Source organism: Sinocyclocheilus rhinocerous, unplaced genomic scaffold (assembly GCF_001515625.1).
Source record: "Sinocyclocheilus rhinocerous isolate Xijiao unplaced genomic scaffold, SAMN03320098_v1.1 scaffold1614, whole genome shotgun sequence".
Lineage (NCBI taxonomy): Eukaryota > Metazoa > Chordata > Actinopteri > Cypriniformes > Cyprinidae > Sinocyclocheilus > Sinocyclocheilus rhinocerous.
The window spans coordinates 29,644-48,052 of NW_015641054.1; the positions used below are offsets into that span (position 1 = coordinate 29,644).

At 35.1% G+C, this 18,409-nt stretch overlaps 2 protein-coding genes across 2 annotated transcripts in view; one reads left to right on the forward strand and one right to left on the reverse strand.

Annotated features, from left to right (window-relative positions):
• Nucleotides 1-8,909, reverse strand: part of LOC107754441 (protein spire homolog 1) — a 31,799-nt gene extending 22,890 nt beyond the window's left edge. Inside the window, exons 1-2 of the mRNA XM_016570873.1 lie at nt 8,565-8,909; nt 5,662-5,693 (exon numbers count right to left, since the gene is read on the reverse strand). Coding sequence (XP_016426359.1) covers nt 5,662-5,693; nt 8,565-8,853 — 321 coding nt within the window. The 5' untranslated portion in view covers nt 8,854-8,909. The remainder of the gene's footprint in view (nt 1-5,661; nt 5,694-8,564) is intronic.
• A 1,815-nt stretch (nt 8,910-10,724) lies between these two features.
• cep72 (centrosomal protein 72) lies at nt 10,725-15,953 on the forward strand. Its single transcript, XM_016570886.1, has 13 exons — nt 10,725-10,805; nt 10,882-11,009; nt 11,400-11,682; nt 12,057-12,224; nt 12,413-12,486; nt 13,023-13,056; nt 13,185-13,301; nt 13,480-13,598; nt 13,687-13,780; nt 13,856-14,034; nt 15,160-15,286; nt 15,355-15,442; nt 15,521-15,953. The coding sequence occupies exons 1-13, from the start codon at nt 10,733-10,735 to the stop codon at nt 15,579-15,581; spliced, it is 1,545 nt and encodes a 514-aa protein (XP_016426372.1). The 5' UTR covers nt 10,725-10,732; the 3' UTR covers nt 15,582-15,953.
• Nucleotides 15,954-18,409: the final 2,456 nt, after the last annotated feature.

Below are 18,409 nucleotides of genomic sequence, written 5' to 3' on the forward strand. Positions count from 1 at the left end.
CAAGCAGTTTACAGCCTACTACAGAAATGAATAATCAAATGTAAAATAAAACAGCATAGTCTTCACTGTAAGAATTAAACTTTTCTGTTTCTTATTAAAGCTACAAAAGTCCTTCACACAAGAGCAGTGTGTGATTTTGTCTTTGTCTTTTGTTGTTTGATTAATATTAAGCACACAGTCGCAGCAGGAAAATAGCCCGCTGTCACTTTAAGAGCCGCACGGATCCAATTTCCCGTTAAACGCGTATTTTCATTCTCGACTCTTTATGTTCATTTATTACATGACCGACGAAGGTATACATGAATAACCACTAAGCACCGCATTTTGACACATTTTTGCGTGTATTTGACCGTTTAGGCGCACACCTTGAGCTAAAAGATAACTTTACATGTCCGTGTTGTGCTCCATCTCTGAGCGCATATATACGGTGGCCGAGAAGTGCAAAGCAAATCACAATTCTGAAAACAAAATAACAAATTACAAACACAAATGCAAGTCTAAAAAACAAAATAACAATTCAGAAAACACAACAACAATTCAGAAAACATTATAACAAGTCAGAAAACACAACGACAAATCAGACAAACCGGAAAAGGTAGGTATAGTTTGAGACTTGGTTTTTGACGCGATCGACCCGGGTTCGATCCCGCCTTTTGCCGAACTTTTTTTTCCTCCCTTTTCAAATCTCGTAATTATTGTATTTTCATAATCGTTGGAGGCCAAAATCGAAATCGAAATAGTTTTTCGATTAATTGCACAGCCTTAGAAGATATTTTGAAGAACGTTTGTAACCAAACAGTTGACGGTAGCCATTGACTTCCTTAGTATTTTTTGTAATGGAAAGTAATGGCTTCAACCGTCAATTCTTTGGTTACCAACATTCCTCAAAATATCTTCTTTTGTGTCCAACAGCTGAAAGAAATTCATTAAGGTTTGGAATGACGTGAGGGTGAGTAAACAATGACAGAATTTTCATTTTTGGGTGAACTATCCCTTTAAGGCTTGTGTTAGAGAACGTAACTTAAAATATCTTGACAATATTTCTGGTACATACAGTGAAAAGTTGGTGAATTCTGGGAATTCTAGTGCACTAGATTCAATTCCAGGGATTTTGGTGCACTGGAATGAGTTTAAGTGCACTTATTACTCAAATAGGGATATTTGAGACACATTCTTAATCGACACAGATACACCAAACTAAAACGTAAAGCCTTTCTTGTTTTGTTTTTTTACACAAGAATAGGGCTGTGCAATATATCGAAATTATCGAAATATCGCAAATGTACATATCGCAATATGCATATCGCTACAGCTTGTAATATTTGGGGCCATGAACAAAAGACAAAGAGAAAATCACTCACTGCTCTTAACTTAATAACTTAAAAAATAGCTTAACCCTCTACCGCATGGTGTGGCCATATGGCAACATGGTCTTTGTGTTCATTTCCTTGCCACTGTATCTTTAAGAGAACATTCTCGTTTTTTTTGTTGGAAAGAGAAGACCTTAGTTTAGCCAATGATGGAATCAGTGCATAATATTGAATTCAACGAGTAAATACTAAGCAGTGTTTTATTTTTCCTTTTTATTATTCAGTTCCTAAACTCATGTTAAAATGATTACACTAATGTTAAAATGACATTTTTATGTAATGCTCGAGTAAAACACTACCGTTCACTTTCAGAAGTTGTTGTAGGGGTGCTTTCTTATTAGAATCAGAATCAGAATGAGCTTTATTCACCACTTAAGTGTGCGCAAACGCAAGGAATGTGTTGTGGTTTTACAGGAACTCTTGATACACATACATACAAATAATCATATATATATGACACAAGATAGTTATAGAAGTTCACAGAACTGACTCAGCAACAGCTGAGTAAAACTGTTTCATCTGAGCATGTGGCACTTTAAGCATTATCGTATCGCATATCGAATATCGCATTATTTAATGAGTTATCGCATATCGCATTTTTCTTCAATATCGCACAGCCCTACTCAAGAACATCAAATACACTAAATACATTTCGTGCTCCAAGAACCTTAACGCCTCCAACAACAGCAGGTTTCAGGTTTTTCTTTCAGTCAATCCTGAGGCTGAACTGCTGCAGTGAAACTTCCTCTGTGACCTGATACAGTGAAACTAGTCTGCTTATATTGTGTGAGGCCTGTTAAAACGCCTGTAAATGGCTGTGTAAGGCGTCAACGAAACCTTAAAAGGGTTTGGTTTCTTATATCACACTTATACATCTTATATCCAAACCTGTAACCTGTGTTCAAAATAATCTTGGGTTGTATGTTCTTTTACCTTGTGCAGCTTTGTTCAAGGTTTTTGGGAAAGAGTTCACATTACATTACAGTCAAACAGTTTGACTGGACACACAACCTTTGACATTATCAAAAAGATATTTTCTTCTCGCTTATACAAGCGGATAATCAGAACAGTCCTGTGACCCATTTTTTGGGCTGTGATGGACCAGTTGAGAACCGCTAAGATAGCATGATATAGAGATGAGATCTATTCGTTCACATTACTGAATGACTGTTAGTTACAACTGTTAGGCTATTTAATGTAAAAACAAGCTGCCAAAGTAACAGTCCTCATTTCCTTTCCAAGCAGTTACATTTGCATTTGACTCATTGCTTATTTTCTAATATGCAATAAAAACATTTAAAAGTCACACAAACTACCGTTAAAAAGATTGGGATGAGCAAGATTTTTTTCTTCTGCTCACCAAGGCTTCATTTATTTGATCAAAAATACAGTAAAATCAGTAATATTTTGAAAAATTATTACAATTTAAAATAGCTGCTTTGTGTGTGAATATATTGTAAAATATAATTTATTCCAGTGATCAAAGCTGAATTTTCAGCATCATTACTCTAGTCTGCAGTGTCACATGATCCACTTTTCATCAATTTAATAAATTTTTGCTAAATAAAACAAGCATTAATTTCTTTAAAAAAAAACTTTTAAACAGTTGTGTATGCAAAATGAATTGGAATTATTAATTAAAATGGTGCAATACTAGCTATCCCAAGAGAGATGTAAAGTTCTGATGGAGTATTTGATCATTTATATGCACATATGAGCATTACAAATAAAATGGTCTTTACACTGGTGTATAATATAATAAGATGTTCCTTCCTGTATTTTATTCAGAGTTTAAGCATCTTTCCACAAGGTTAATGATAAAATCTTTTGCCCTTAGATGGCCTGTGATCAAAACTCATGTGCAACTTCCATCCAGGGGTCTGTCCAGTCATAAAGAGCGCTTTGTTACTCTTTGTGATGTTAATCAGACCCCAACAGATTCTTAAGATGAATTTCATCCAGAATGCAGGAGCCTGCAGTGAAGTGGACAACAGACTCGTTCACTGCGATGTCCAGCGGCCCATTACATCCACAAACACAACCGCTGGGTAATAACAGCTTCAGTTTAGAAACTGATCATTAACCCTGAGGATCTCATAAAGAAAATAATCAAGACCGATGTAATGAAGAGCGACTGATGCTCTGTCTAAACAAAAGATAATAACCAAAAGCAAAGAGTGAGTGGAATAGGGGAACTGCATCTAGTTCATGTGTCCAGTCCAGTCTGCAGATTACTCTGGACTACTAAAACAGAAAGAGACCGTCTGAATGAAATAAAAAGCAACCGAACACACAAACCCCACACTGTTCTGCTCGTGGATGTCTAGTGTAGTTTGTTATTAAATGCCTTGCACAAAACTCTGAACACTTCTTGCTGTCTGTCAGAGAAAGCTTCTGGAAAGCTGCTTAACAGGGATTTGACTATGGACTGAAGTCTCATATACACATAAGACGGGTGTGTTTGTGTCCTTATACAGCAGCATGCAGTCAGGGACACTTACTAATAAAACCACATTAAAGTGACAATTATTCACATTACTTAACGGCCACTGAGCTTATAAACTACATCCAAATGGACATATGTTTGCTGGACTATTGAATGATTGATATATACTCTACTGGTCACAAGTTTGACTGCATTTTAAAATATAATTTCTATAATTCAGCAGCAAATCAGCATATTAGAATGATTTCTGAAGATCATGTTACACTGAAGACTGGAGTAATTATGCTGAAAATTCAGCTTTGATCACAGGAATAAATTACAGTTTAACATAGTCACATAGAAAAACGTTTTTTAAATTGTAATAATATTTTTACTGTTTTCTACTGTATTTCTGAACGAATAAATGCAGCCTTGGTGAGCAGAGAAAAGAGACTTTTAAATAAATTGAGATTAAGCACCTTTCTTTAGTAAATTATTTAATTCACAAATATGCTCATTGCCACATTTATTTGATGAATGCCCTGCAAAAAGTACTATATCGTGACAAGTATCGGCCATTGACTCACAGCGACTGAATTAAGTTGAGCTGAGTTACGTGCATATATAAAAAATACTCAACGCAGTCAGCTCTAGTCGATCTACTGAACACATCATAAACCTGGAAGGTCAAAGATGCTTGGGAGTCAAACAGTGATCCGTAGGGTCTATATGTCTCTAATTGGCCTTTAAAATGTCACCAGCTGCCGACATCAAATTAATGAACTTGTGGAGTGACAAGCCGAGCGAGAGACCAGAGAGAGCAGAAAACATGACCTGGTGCTGAAAGCTCACGTCTGAATATAGAAGAACACAGATGGGCTGCAAACGTCTCTAAGCTGCAGGAGGTAATGTGGTAATAGAGCTGCTTATTCACTATTAAACTATTCAAAACATCTGTTAATTGAAATAAAGCTGATATAAAATAAATATTAGATGAAAAACTTAAAATTATTTTCATTTAGTTTAAGCTGAAACACTAAAGTGCCTAATTGTAAATAAATAAAATGTAAAACTAAACCAAAACTAAAACTGAAATAAAAAAAATGAAACATAAAAAGCAATAATAATAATAATAATAAAATGTGTTACTTAAAATAATAAAATAAAACATTATACAAAAATTTAAAGTTTTTTATGCAACATTTCTAATTTTTGTTTAGTTTAATTTGAAGCACTAAAATTACTACCTGGAAATAAATAAAATCTAAAACTAAAACTGACATAAAAATAAAGCAAACCTAAAAAAAATAAAACTTAGTTAATTTTGTTAATTGAAATAAAGCTAAAATAAAATAAAATAATAATTAGGATTAAAAACCTAAATTTATTTAGGCAACATTTCTAATTTTTGTTTAACATGAATGACTAAATTAAAATTACCAAGCTGAAATAATTCAAATCTAAAACCGAACTAAAAATAAATTAAACCTAAAAAGCAATACTTTTTTTTTTTTTTTATAAATAAATGAATGAATAAAATTGACAAAAGTACAATACAAATTTTCTAGAAATTATACTTAAGACAAAAACTGAAAATATTTAAATAAAAACTCATTCAAAAATATTAATAAAAACTATATCAAACTCTTTAATAACTCTATTTAACAACTGTATAGCAATGCCCTGGAAACCACCCACAACACCCCAGCAACCGCTAGCAACAGCTGGAAACACTTAAAAGGAGTTAAGAGTTTCCACATGTTACAGATCCATGTCAGTACTGAACTAACAAACACATTTCTGCTCATTCACAGATGCTCACGCTGTCATGAGGAATGAGCCGCGGCGTTACTGTGCATCACTCACCTGTGTGGAGGATCGGCTGGGGTTACGCACACCTGTGGGAGAACAGAAGAGATGACAGTCAGCGACAGATGAATAAAGAAGAAGAACTCAGACGACAGCTTACAGCGCTGTAAGCTGTAATTTGGAGAAATGTAGCATTGCATCAGTGTCTCAGCAATGGATGCTCTGCAGTGAATGGGTGCCGTCAGAATGAGAGTCCAAACAGCTGATAAAAACATCACAATAATCCACAAGTAATCCACACCACTCCAGTCCATCAGTTAACATCTGGAGAAGACAAAAGCTGAAACAAATCCAGCATTAAGATGTTTTTAAATAAAAGTCCATAATCCATAATAACGCTTCCTCCAGTGAAAAGTGCATCTGCTGTTGTCTCTCGCATCAAAATCCAGCCACATATTTGTTTAGAGCTGTTTAAACAGTGTTTGATCTGTGCATATTGCTCTCCTGATTCAGACCAGAACACCTTTTCACTGGAGGAAGCGTTATTATGGATTATGGACTCTTATTTGAGTTAAAAACGTCTTAATGCTGGATTTGTTTCAGCTTTTGTCTTCTCCAGATGTTAACTGATGGACTGGAGTGCTGTGGATTACTTGTGGATTATTGTGATGTTTTTATCAGCTGTTTGGACTCTCATTCTGACGGCACCCATTCACTGCAGAGCATCCATTGCTGAGACACTGATGCAATGCTACATTCCTCCAAATCTAATAAAGAAACAAACTCATCCTAATCTTGGATGGCCTGAGAGTGAGTGCATTTTCAGCACATTTTCATTTTACGACAACCTGAGTGTATCAGACTGTGTCAGTCGGTTTTGATTGAATATGCAAAAACACATGACAATTCTGAAATCCACTTAATCTCAAGTCAGCAAAGAAACAGATCTCGCCTCTGTTCTTCTGCAGTCGACAGCGAATGAGGAACATGTTCACACTTTTGACAAAGCAACAACTCTGCCTGGAAGCTGCAAGACATATCGATCTTGACAGCGTGTCTCATGCGAGAAAGCAATGACAGTGGCGTTTATTAAAAGGCAAAGTGAGCACCTCTCCTCTGGGAATATCTCAGAGATCTGCAAAGTCTGCAGTGAAAAGTCATAAGTCTCAATACTAACTCATGCATTTGTCATCAAATGATTTGTGCTGCTCCACATTCATTTTATATCTCTATATTCTTACTGTACGACAGCTATTGACTTATTCTCCTATTGGGGAAACATCTGACGACACTTAACTGCAAACTCCATTTAGTCTCCTGAGCAATGAAAGAGAAATATTGCTCTGAGCAATAAAATCATCTTCTGGAAAGCCATCAGTTAAATCCATCTGTAATAAATATCTCAATCTTCTAAACTGTGTATAAGCTGCACAGTGAGCACATTTCATTATTATCAGCAGCACTTCAACACGTGAAACGATTAAAGCATTCTCCATTCAACACAGGTGCCTAGCAGCTCAGTTTTAGACCAGTGTTATTGTAGTATCATTACTATTAGATACAGAGAGAGAGATACTATTATAGTTCCTATTAATATTTTAAATGGGTTTTTCTTTTTATATTTTTATTTTAGTTAACATTTTAGTAATTTTGTTGTGCATTTTGTCATTTTTTTTAGATTTTAAATATGTATATACAGTTTTTATTCATTTTTATTTCAGTTTTAATTGCTTTTTGTACATTTATTTTAGTTAAAACTAAATGAAATTGAGAAATGATGCCTGGGCAACAGGGTTACTATAGTTAACTAAAACCATACAAAACCCCTTTTTTAAATAAATAAAATAAACTTAAACTTAAAAAAACTACTGCTTTTACTCTTAATTATTTTATTTCAGCTAGCTGACAAGGCAACATTTTTCATGTAGTTTAACTTGATGCAATAAAATAACTAAAACCGAAATAAAAATTAATATAAACAAAAACTAACAAATATGACCAAAACACACAAAAAAACCTGAAATTAAAATCATAACAGAAAAAAAAAAATTATAATTATATATTAAAATTAATTAAAATATGAATGAAAACTATAATAGCATTTCAATACTAGAATAACACTAATTGGCAACTAGTTGAAATAAAATAAACTTAATACATTTTCAAGTGCTTTTATGTTATTTTATTTCACTTAACAAAAAAAGTTTTTTTTGTTTTTGTTGTGATTTTAGCTTTAGTTAACTATCATAACTTTGATAGATTTTACACATACCCTAAATACCCTAATCCTAAATAGGCTACCAAATATCATGGGCTACTGGGTAATGTTAGTACATAATGTTGATAAAGTCACACACCGAGCGGAAATAGCAGACATATTTCATTTGAATCTGTAGTGAAATACCATTTTACACACAAAAGCGTTATGAATATGCAATTTCTGTACAGCACAGGCCCTGATCAGGAGCTGTACAGTGTTTATCAGCATGTGAATCCCTCTGTGCATCAGAGAGCATCTACAACTGTAAACAACGGTCGGTGACTGTGAGCACTTCCATTGCTTTTATGCTTCATTTATGCTGCCTTGTGTTTATTTTAGACTCAGTACTCAATTTAGTGCACTGGTTGTACTGGCCTGCTAATAAAGGCCTCACGTGTTACATAATACATCAGTGCTGACAAAAATACACAATGCACAAGATGTGAAATACAAGATATTAGGACCATGACACAATTGCACAGCATTTCACACCTAATTCTTGCACATAAGATGATGCATTCAATACTGTGCATATTTTGTGATGCAGAACACTAGGGAAAATAAACGCAACTATATATATATATAAGCTGTTTCAAAACATTTGCACCCAAATGCATGACAGTTAAACACCTATTAGGCCTATGCATGGAAATGCACATGCCGATGTGTGTAATGGATGCGGAAGGTGTTGATTTGTCACCTGATCTGTCTCCGGAATGAAAGCGCACCGATCCGTCTTTATAAATCCTGACATGTCCTGCTCCTCCGGTCCCAGCAGAATCCTGCCGAAAAGAGCGACAGCACTGGTAACACACAGCCCACGCCTGCTCCTCGTTGATGGGCTGCTTGTACAGACGTAAAATCTCGTCCAGGGACAGATCGTCCTTATCCTCACTGTCCATGATGGGACGCGCATCCTCCTCCTCCTCCTCCTCCTCTATCAGCCTGTGTCCGTCATCATCACCATCATCATCTCTCCTGCGAGCCATCGTCTCATCCTATCCAGCAGAGAGGATAGGAGTGCTGGAGATGAAGCACCTGTGCTCGGTGTGATGCTGATGCTGACTCTGCATCAGAAACGCGAAGAATGGCAAGCTATACGTCAAGCGAGGATCTAAAAGTAGGCGGAGCTTATTTTAAAAACTCCACGATTTAAAAAACATAAGAGTTTACGTTTGAAACTAAATTTAAAAAAATCTCTTTATATGTCTTTATCAAAATATAAATGATCTACTTTGCATATCGACGTTTAAAATTAAATTTTAAATAAAAATTATGATACACGCATAATCACGATAATTAAGTATGTTCAATTATTACTCAAGTTTTACATTTGTATTATTTACATTTTAAATTTTACATTTTATTCTCAATCTTCATTTGACCCTCTAACTTTAGCACTCTCTATTCTAACTATTGTATCTATTTGTATTATTTTTTATTTATATAAAACAACAACAACAACAACAACACTAGCCCCTTTAACACTCGCACTCTCTATTCTATTTCTATCCCAACTACTTGTTTTCTTTTTTATTATAAAAAATGATTATTCTATTTCTATCCTTGTTTTCTTTTTATTTATTATAAAAAATTATCCTCTAACACTAGCATTCTCTATACTTTTTTATTATATCTACTTGTTGTCTTTTTATTTATTATATACAAATATATATATTTTTTTAAACCTTGCGTACTGCTAACTGAGACTTGCCACCGCACTTACATTTTATTGCACTTATTATTTTATTGATTTTAATTGCTTCTGCTGTTCTCATTTAAGTCGCTTTGGATAAAAGCGTCTGCTAAATTACTACATATAAATGTTATCAAATTATCTATTATTGTAAAGCATCGCGATGTCACGTGTTACTTGTTACTTTTCTCAGCGCTGGCCAAAATGGACCAATCAGAGTGATAACAGGTACGTGTTTTTACTAAACACATTTATAGAAATCGCTGAGACGAATTAAAATTTTTATGTCAAATTAAAAAAAACGTATACACAATACATTTAAACGATTATACGTTTTAGAGTATAAACATCTCCAGTAATATATAAAACGTAATGAGAATTGAATGCGGCTCAATGCGGATTCTGTCCTCTGAGCCCTTAAGCGCCCCCTTGAGGAAAAACACCAATATGACATCAAGGAATAACTCGGGTGCCAAATGTTTTATATTCTTTGAAATTTCACCGTTTTGACAATCAACTCACATATCAGTTATTACAAATCCAATTCTATAATATATTTATATAACACATGCTCACATTCAGTTGTTTTGAAAGCATTTTGCTGTCTATTGGCATCACAGATCTCATACTCATCATAGACCGAAAACTGATTCAATTATTATTATTATTATTTAATTATGACCGCAGTCATTATATGTGATTTGTTTTGGGGGGGGAAACTAAATCTGTGGCCTGAGGTGGCGTTGATTTGCCACCAGAGGGTAATGTTACGCAAACATTTCTTGACATACTTTCTCATTTGAGCGCTTTACCTGTTTAATGATTTGTTTAAGGAATATTTCCATAACTTCAAGCTGTCATTTGATGAAATATATATATTTCTGGCGTAGTTTGACAGCGTCCTTCCCTCCTGTGTTGACAGATTAATCGTAAATACACCAGTACTGTCGCTGTTGCTCGGTAACCTTCCTCAGACAAACGTTCAAACACGCTTACGTAATTAATATTCATGAGCTAAGCCGTTATCAAAGTTTGATTGGCTAATTCACCAACTGACTCGCCAACGTCTGGTTTTCAGCGAATCAGACGCGCCTGCGTCACATTACGTAAGTAATATTCATAAGCCTATCCTAGTTCTGCGCATGCGCTTCCTGAATTCCGGTTTCAAAACAATGGCGGTAGACGGTTGGACCACAACAGAGCAGTGGATCAGAGAAAAACTCAACCTTCAGCACAGCTGTTTAGGTAAAACATATGATATAGTTATATATATTATATAGTCATTATTTGATTTACTAATATTTTTAATGATTTATCGCAGCGGATGTCCGATCGTTGACTCTTCCAGGAACATACGAAGGGAAAATCTGTAATTTAGGAACATCCCTAAAGAACTTTGTGCGTCTGAAGTCACTGGATCTTTCGCATAATGCGCTGCTCACAGTTCAGGTGAAAAATACATGTTAACATAGTTTACAGAATCAGTTATTTATTTGTTTTTGCCGTAGGTTATATTTTATAATAACTTTCTTATTTATTAATTTATTAACAGTTTACAGAATTAATTATTTATTTGCTTTTGTCATAGGTTATATTTTATAAAAAAACATTCTTATTTATTACCATAGTTAGTTTACAGAATCAATTATTTATTTGCTTTTGTCATAGGTTATATTTTACAATAAGTTTCTTATATATTAATTTATTAACATGACTCGGACAGTGCATATCATAGAATGAGTATACTCAAATGTGAGTATAGAAATAAAAGAATATTTATAATTGACTATACATCTGTACGTTTATACTGTTGTGTATCTGTCATGCTGGTGTTTGTAGGGGATTGAGCATTTGGAAATGCTGGAGAGACTGAATCTGTACTACAACAGGCTGGCGTCTCTGCAGGACGTCTTTTCCCTGCACAAGCTGCACAATCTGAAGGAACTGGATTTGCGGCTCAATCCTGTGGTCAGGAAACACCCGCTCTATCGTTTGTACCTGGTCCACGCAATGACCAAACTCCGCAAGCTTGGTGCGTCATCTGTCTGTCTCTCTCTCTCTCTCTTCTCTCTCTCTCTCTCTCTCTCTCTCTCTCTCGCCCTCTCTCTCTCTCTCATTGAAAATTTAAATCTAATTAAAAACACTCATTTTAGCCTGGCTTTCCTGTAATGTCTCATATGGTTTTTATCATTTTATATTTGTAACTTTTTAAATGTTGTTATAATCTATTTATAGTTCTATTTTTATTTGTTAGTTTGTCGTTAGCTCTCCTGTAAAGCACTTTGAACTGATTTGTTTGGAGAAGTGCTTTATAAATACAATTTGATTGATTGATTGATAAAAAAAATGAAATGAATTAAAATGGAATTTTCCTAAAATAAATGGAACCTGAGCATATAAAAATAAAAGCTTATTTATTTTATTGTTAAATAATATAATGGTATATAAATAAATAATACTAAATTGAATGGTTTTCAGGTCATTGATTATGGTCACTGTTTTGCAGAAGTAGTGAGCTCCGAATCAAAGCCATGCAGAAGATGATGAAGACGCTCTCGCTTCTCGAGGGGAACGAGGAAGCTGCGCTTAATGATGTTTCTAGAAAGAGAGCTGAAACTCTCTCCGTCCGCTTTGAGAACGAGCGCAGCCCTCGTCTGTTCCAGCGTAAAACACTCTCTCTGACTCAGACACTATATACTGCATACATGGCTAATATTAAATATATCACCCAGCCACACAGATAAATGCATAACACTTCCGTACCATATTTAATAATACATGACAAATAGTATACTTTAATGTTTGTGTACAGATTATCTATGTCTGTAATTGTTTTTCTTTTTCGTATTTAGAAAATCCTTCCGAATCAGATATCATACATTTGATCAACGGACCTGAGTGCGAAAGGTCGCCAAAACAAAACAAGGTGTGTCGGCGCGTCTATTCAGTCATTATATAAATTCATTCAAAAAGCTTTCTGATTTTAGGTTTGAAAATTATGAAAATTCATACAAGAATTATTATTTTTTTTAATTTAAATATTAGCATTAGTATTTTTAAGCATACTATAAAACATGTATTTTTCTCACTTATTATTTTAAAATATAATAGTATTATTGCTAGGGATGTAACTATTAACCGCGAGCCGGTTGAAAATCGATTCAAATATGTGTTGCACTTTATTATTTTGTTATTTTATTTTTAAAAATCAAATAAAGTGCAATATTTATTAATTGTTACTATTAATAATTATTTTATTTATTATAATTATTTTTTTTTTTAGCACCAATCCAAATCTCCAGGTGCTCTCATGAGAACCAGACTAAAAAAAACTTATGTGCACCCCTGCATATTAATACTGTTGTATTTATTATGCTATATTACATTATTAGTAAATTATATAATTAGTTATATACGTATATTTTCACACAATTAATGTTTTATTAATTGTCTGTCATGTAGGAGTCTGTTCCCAAGAGCTTGGAATATAAAAAAGGTGAATGTTTTTGTTATTCCACTTCTGTCCACAAGGGGTGACATTTCTCTTATTTTTACCTTCAGCCTGATACCTCCAGTACTCAGGATAGCTGTGGAATAATTGTATTTTCTGATTGACTCTATTAGAGGCTCCTGCTGGTTCTCAGCGAGTGACGTTTGAGAGCCAGAGTCTGACTCACGCTACGGTTCGAGGAGAGAGCGTCTTTACACCTCATCCTACAGAAATGCGGTCCGATTCGCACGGTACTTAGTCTACTAGTCACTTTATGAATCTAGCTGTCTGATAAACCATGCATTACATATACATACAAATATAGTTGTGTCTGTAACAAAGTGTTTTTATGTTAAATAAAGTGTCTGCCAAATGCATAAATGTAAATAAAACGAATGCATTTTTTTGTTGTTGTTGTTGATTGCACAGCCCTTAAATGGCAAAACCAGCTTCAGGACAGAGCAAATCCAGTCCTGCATCCTCCCAGATTAACCTACCAGATCACAGGAGCCTCGTCGGCATCACAGAGAAAACGCAAACCACAAAAGGTTTGTAGGCTGCAACTCCTCAAACGCAAACAGCTTTAAAAATCCACTTGTTTATCCGAATGCACGCCTTTTCATCGATCTGAATCAGGGTGCCTACAGGAAGCCCATGGAGCTGCTCCTCAGCATGATGGAGGAGCTCTGGTCGGGGAAGAAGGAGAATCAACAAAACAGGACCTTCCTCAGTAAGTGATTCTCTCCGTAACAGAGCAATCCATAACTAGTGAACTCGTCTCGCTGATCCAGTGCTCTCCATCCAGTGAAGATGGTCCAGATCCTCAGCATGATGGAGCAGGATGTTGTGGCAGGAGAACAGCAGATACAAACTCTGCAAGAGATGCTCAAAGCCTTGAAAACACGGACTGAGTTACAGGAAAAACAGCATCGGTCTGAGACTGAAGATCTCAAACTCCAGCTCCAGCAGGCGCAAGAGTCCATCGTAAGATCATTTCAGTCAAATTAATGGTTATATTGAGCTAGTTCATTATTAGCAACTTAAGAAAAGCTCAGTGAATGATGTCCGTGTGATTTGTGTGCCATATTCCAATGTATATTAGGACAGCCCTCCTGTCCTCGAGTTGAGAGAAATGATAAAGGGCTTTTACCATTGACAAAAATTTAACTTTTGGGTTTTTTGTTATTAAAGGCAAATAATAAGCAAGCCCAGCCCAGGTGACAAAAAGTAACGCAACGCATTACTTTCCATAAAAAGTAACTACAATTAGTTACTTTTTATGGAGTAACACAATATGTGACCACGGACCACAAAACCAGTCATAAGGGTCAATTTTTCGAAATTGAGATTTATGCATCATCTGGAAGCTGAATAAATAAGCTTTCCATTGATGTATGGTTTGTTTATGATAGAACAATATTTAGCCGAGATACAACTATTAGAAAATCTGGAATCTGAGGGTGCAAAAAAATCTAAATATTGAGAAAATCATCTTTAAAGTTGTCCAAATGAAGTTCTTAGCAATGCATATTACTAATCAAAAATTATGTTTTGATATATTTACGGTAGGAAATTTACAAAATATCTTCATGGAACGTGATCTTTACTTAATATCCTAAAGATTTTTGGCATAAAATAAAAATCTATCATTTTGACCCATACGATGTATTGTTGGCTATTGCTACAAATATACCCTAGCGACTTAAGACTGCTTTTGTGCTCCAGGGTCACATATTATAATGCATTACTTTTAAAAGTAACTTTGACCAAAACTGTTGCATATCAGGATTCATAAAAACTAATATGGAATATTTGAAAAATAGCGTATGGAAATTATATGCAAATGAGGTCATGCATAGTAACACTAGGCATTGTTAGTTCCATATATGGCCATTTTGGGGATGCATGTACGCAAGTTTCTTAATTTTGCACAAGTACAGTTTTGCAAGTCTAAAAAATGACTGCCTTTTGTGCATATGCAGACTTGGGACGGAATCTACACTAAGTTTGGTGCTTTTTTCCATTTGGAAAGAGCTTGTTATCTTTCATACGTCACACAAGAGAAGTTAAATGCGTTGGCAGTGACGTCTGCTGTTGTCTTTAATACAGCAAGCCCTTAATGAACAGATGAAGAATGTGCTGGAGGAGAACGTGTCTTTACAGAAACAGCTGATCAAAGCAGAAAACAAGCTGCTGTCGTCTCGGCTGAAGAAGATGCCAGACATGCAGGACAGAGGTCAGTGTCTCAATACTAAGTTGTTGACATAAAACAGGTTATTAATGTTTGTGCTGGTGGATTTTTAGGACAGCAGACGGTCCCCGAGGAGTTAAACGTGAAAAGTCACACAATTCAGGAGGGAAACGGAGCGAGTGTGCAGCAAGAGAGCTACAGGTCTGTGTCAAAGACGATCCAAATGCTACACGGCTATAAAACCCACCAGCCTTTGTGTTGATTGAGTCTTTTTTGCAGGTCTTTGATTGCCAGAAATGAGCGTTTGCTGCAGCAGCTGGAAGAGGCTCTGATGAACTGACTGCTGCAAATGAAGAGCGTTCCTCCAATAGACATCTAGGTTTCATTTATTATAAATCTGGAATATAAAGTTACACCTCGTATGTAAATGCCTTTTGTTTTATATACACTCTCTAAAGCAGTATGGCTTCTGTTTATGTCACACATGCATATCTTGAAGTTGTGCAAATTTGCTTGCTCGGTTTGTTCAACCGGAGTACTTTTCTATTCAGACGGACCTTAAACAGGATTTCTGTGCATCTTCAGAAGTCTTAATTTGCCCTTCCACAATTAAGGCCCTAAAAAGTCTTAAATCAGGGCAGAAAGTCCCGCAAAAAAATTGATATCTTATTTTCCAATACAAATATTTAAACATCTTTAAACCAAGATACATTTACTTGAAATGCAAAATTAAGTTTTCTGAGAAACTGAACAAAACTCATTCATTCTGAAATATTTTCTCAGCAAACAAGGCTTCTTATCTTGTCATTTTGCTTCTCAATGTGTCTTGATTTTTGATTTGGGCCTTAAATTTTCTTTAATTGGTCTGGAAAATGTCCTTGATGAAAATGACCTTCATAAAACCCGCAGAAACCCTGGTGAAGCGTCAAATACAGAAAAAAAGTTTCCATGTGACAACTAGCCCCGATCTCCACTGTTGCAGAACACAATCGCTCGAGACTTCGTGCATTGGAAATAAAGAAGAACCAGGCAGTTTGTTTTTTATTCAATACGATGCTACAAAACACTGACATGTTAAAATCGCTTTACCATCACCATATGACATGCATATCAGGATACTGCAGAACATTAAAAAACATTGTTTAAAAGACAGTATTGTTCCTCAAAACGGATGGTTAACAGTATTTGGCATTAATCACACAAACATACGTTAAATACAACAACATATATACTTACTTGTGGTTTGTTATCATAAATATGAGTCACTTTCTGCGGGAGAGCTTGACATTTATGATCCGTAGCCACTACTCTTTTCTGAAAATAGATGTTCTGTAGAAGAATATGTCTGTACACTCTCACTCCTCCCTTCTTCGCTCCACAGACATGGACAATATCGTCGATTACAAAGTTCAGGGTTCCCACCATCACATAGTTTAAAATATGTGATTTTCAGATCTGGTAAAATCGTAAAAGTTCTTATAAAAATCTGCTCTACGCTCTAAAATATTAAATTGAATTGTGAGTGAATCATTCTTTTGAGTCAGTTTTTTTTCAAGTGAATCAGTGATTCACAAATCAGTTTATCACATAAAAAATGTTAGGGAATTCTACATCTGTGACCCTGGAGCACAAAAGCAGTCTTAAGTCGCTGGGGTATATTTGTAGCAATAGCCAACAATACATTGTATGAGTCAAAATTATAGATTTTTCTTTTATGCCAAAAAATTGACCCTTATGACTGGTTTTGTGGTCCATGGTCACATTTGTGTTTTCCAGATTTGGAAAAGTCATAAAATCTTTTTCAAAATGCATATAATGAATATAGATTTGACTAGTAATGCTCTGTTTTAAAATATTAAATGAACTAAATATTGTGCTTGCATCGAGTAAAACATGTTTGCAAGCCATAAAGCGGCCTGATTTCTTTTGAACGAGTCAGTGGTTCACAAATCAGTTTGAATGATTCATTAGTGACACAGTCCACATCCAGTGTTCACACGCGACTGGAAATCTCATGGAAAGTCACTGAAGTGTGGGAACCCTGAAGGTTGGATCTCGTCCAGCGTGTTCAGATGGCAGTGCGTTTATAAATAAATCCGAACACTAGTCATGGTAAAGGGAATGTATTCATTTAGACGTACATCATGCCAGCGTTAGATACAGCATGTCACTTCTCTTGTAAACATTGTTCTGTAGGCAGAAACACTGCACGTATGAAAAAAAACAGCAAAGCGCCTCGATATGACATGTTAAATATAACAACAGTGCTTTTCAAACTAAAACCACAGCAGAATACAAAATACCTTTTAATATTTTCATTTGCAGTTTGATCTATTGCTGATAAACAGGCCCAGACACAATCAGCAGGCTTCAATGCTGCATAATGGATTTTAATATGGTAAAATGTGCTAATAATAAATCTTAGAGTAGGCAGAAAGATCATCAGATTAGCCAAAGTATTTTTTATAAACAAACATGCAATTTGTTAGTTTCTAATTCAGCGCTGCAGATTCTGTGTGGGTCTGATTATATGTGTTAAAATCCTTAGAAACTTCAGCCAACTTATTTGTTTGTGTCATGTTTGTCCAAAGCTTTTAGTTCAGATGCACAGAGGAGTTTTGTAAGGACTGTCAGCCATGTTTCCCGCTGGTTCGACATTATTCGGTCTGTATTGAAGTATGATAACACTTGATGCGTTGGGTCCGATATTGTGATCAGAGCAAATCCTGAACTTTTGCTGATGCTGTTTCCTTTCACATACTATAGCTAATCATTCCACAGTTAAAACACACAGGCAGTGTTTCATATTATACCATTAGAAATACATAGTTATGCCATCAATTGAAAAAACATCGACCAAACTACTAGATATACAATCTTGAGCACCAGCGGTCAGTTCTTTATGCATCAAACAATAATTTACGATGGTTGGACTTTTGCATCCGGTTATTTTAAAATATATTGCATATAAATGCAAACAAAATCAGCTTTTTTTAAAAAAAATCTAGATAAATGAGACCAAACCAAATGATTATCAAGTCAGTTTTTTTTCAGCCATTAATGCATTAGATTGCCAAAAAAAATGAAAATTTGCAGAAAATATGCTCACTCTCAGTTCATCCAAGATGTAGACGAGTTTGTTTCTTCATCAGGTTTGTAGAAATGTAG

Bases quoted from the DNA above. Each gene is read 5' to 3' on its own strand.
- cep72 (XM_016570886.1), top strand. From the start codon at position 10,733: ATGGCGGTAGACGGTTGGACCACAACAGAGCAGTGGATCAGAGAAAAA. The intron at 13,057-13,184 runs GTGAATGTTTTT...TGACTCTATTAG, and splicing joins GAGCTTGGAATATAAAAAAG to AGGCTCCTGCTGGTTCTCAG. The intron at 14,035-15,159 runs GTAAGATCATTT...TCTTTAATACAG, and splicing joins AGCAGGCGCAAGAGTCCATC to CAAGCCCTTAATGAACAGAT.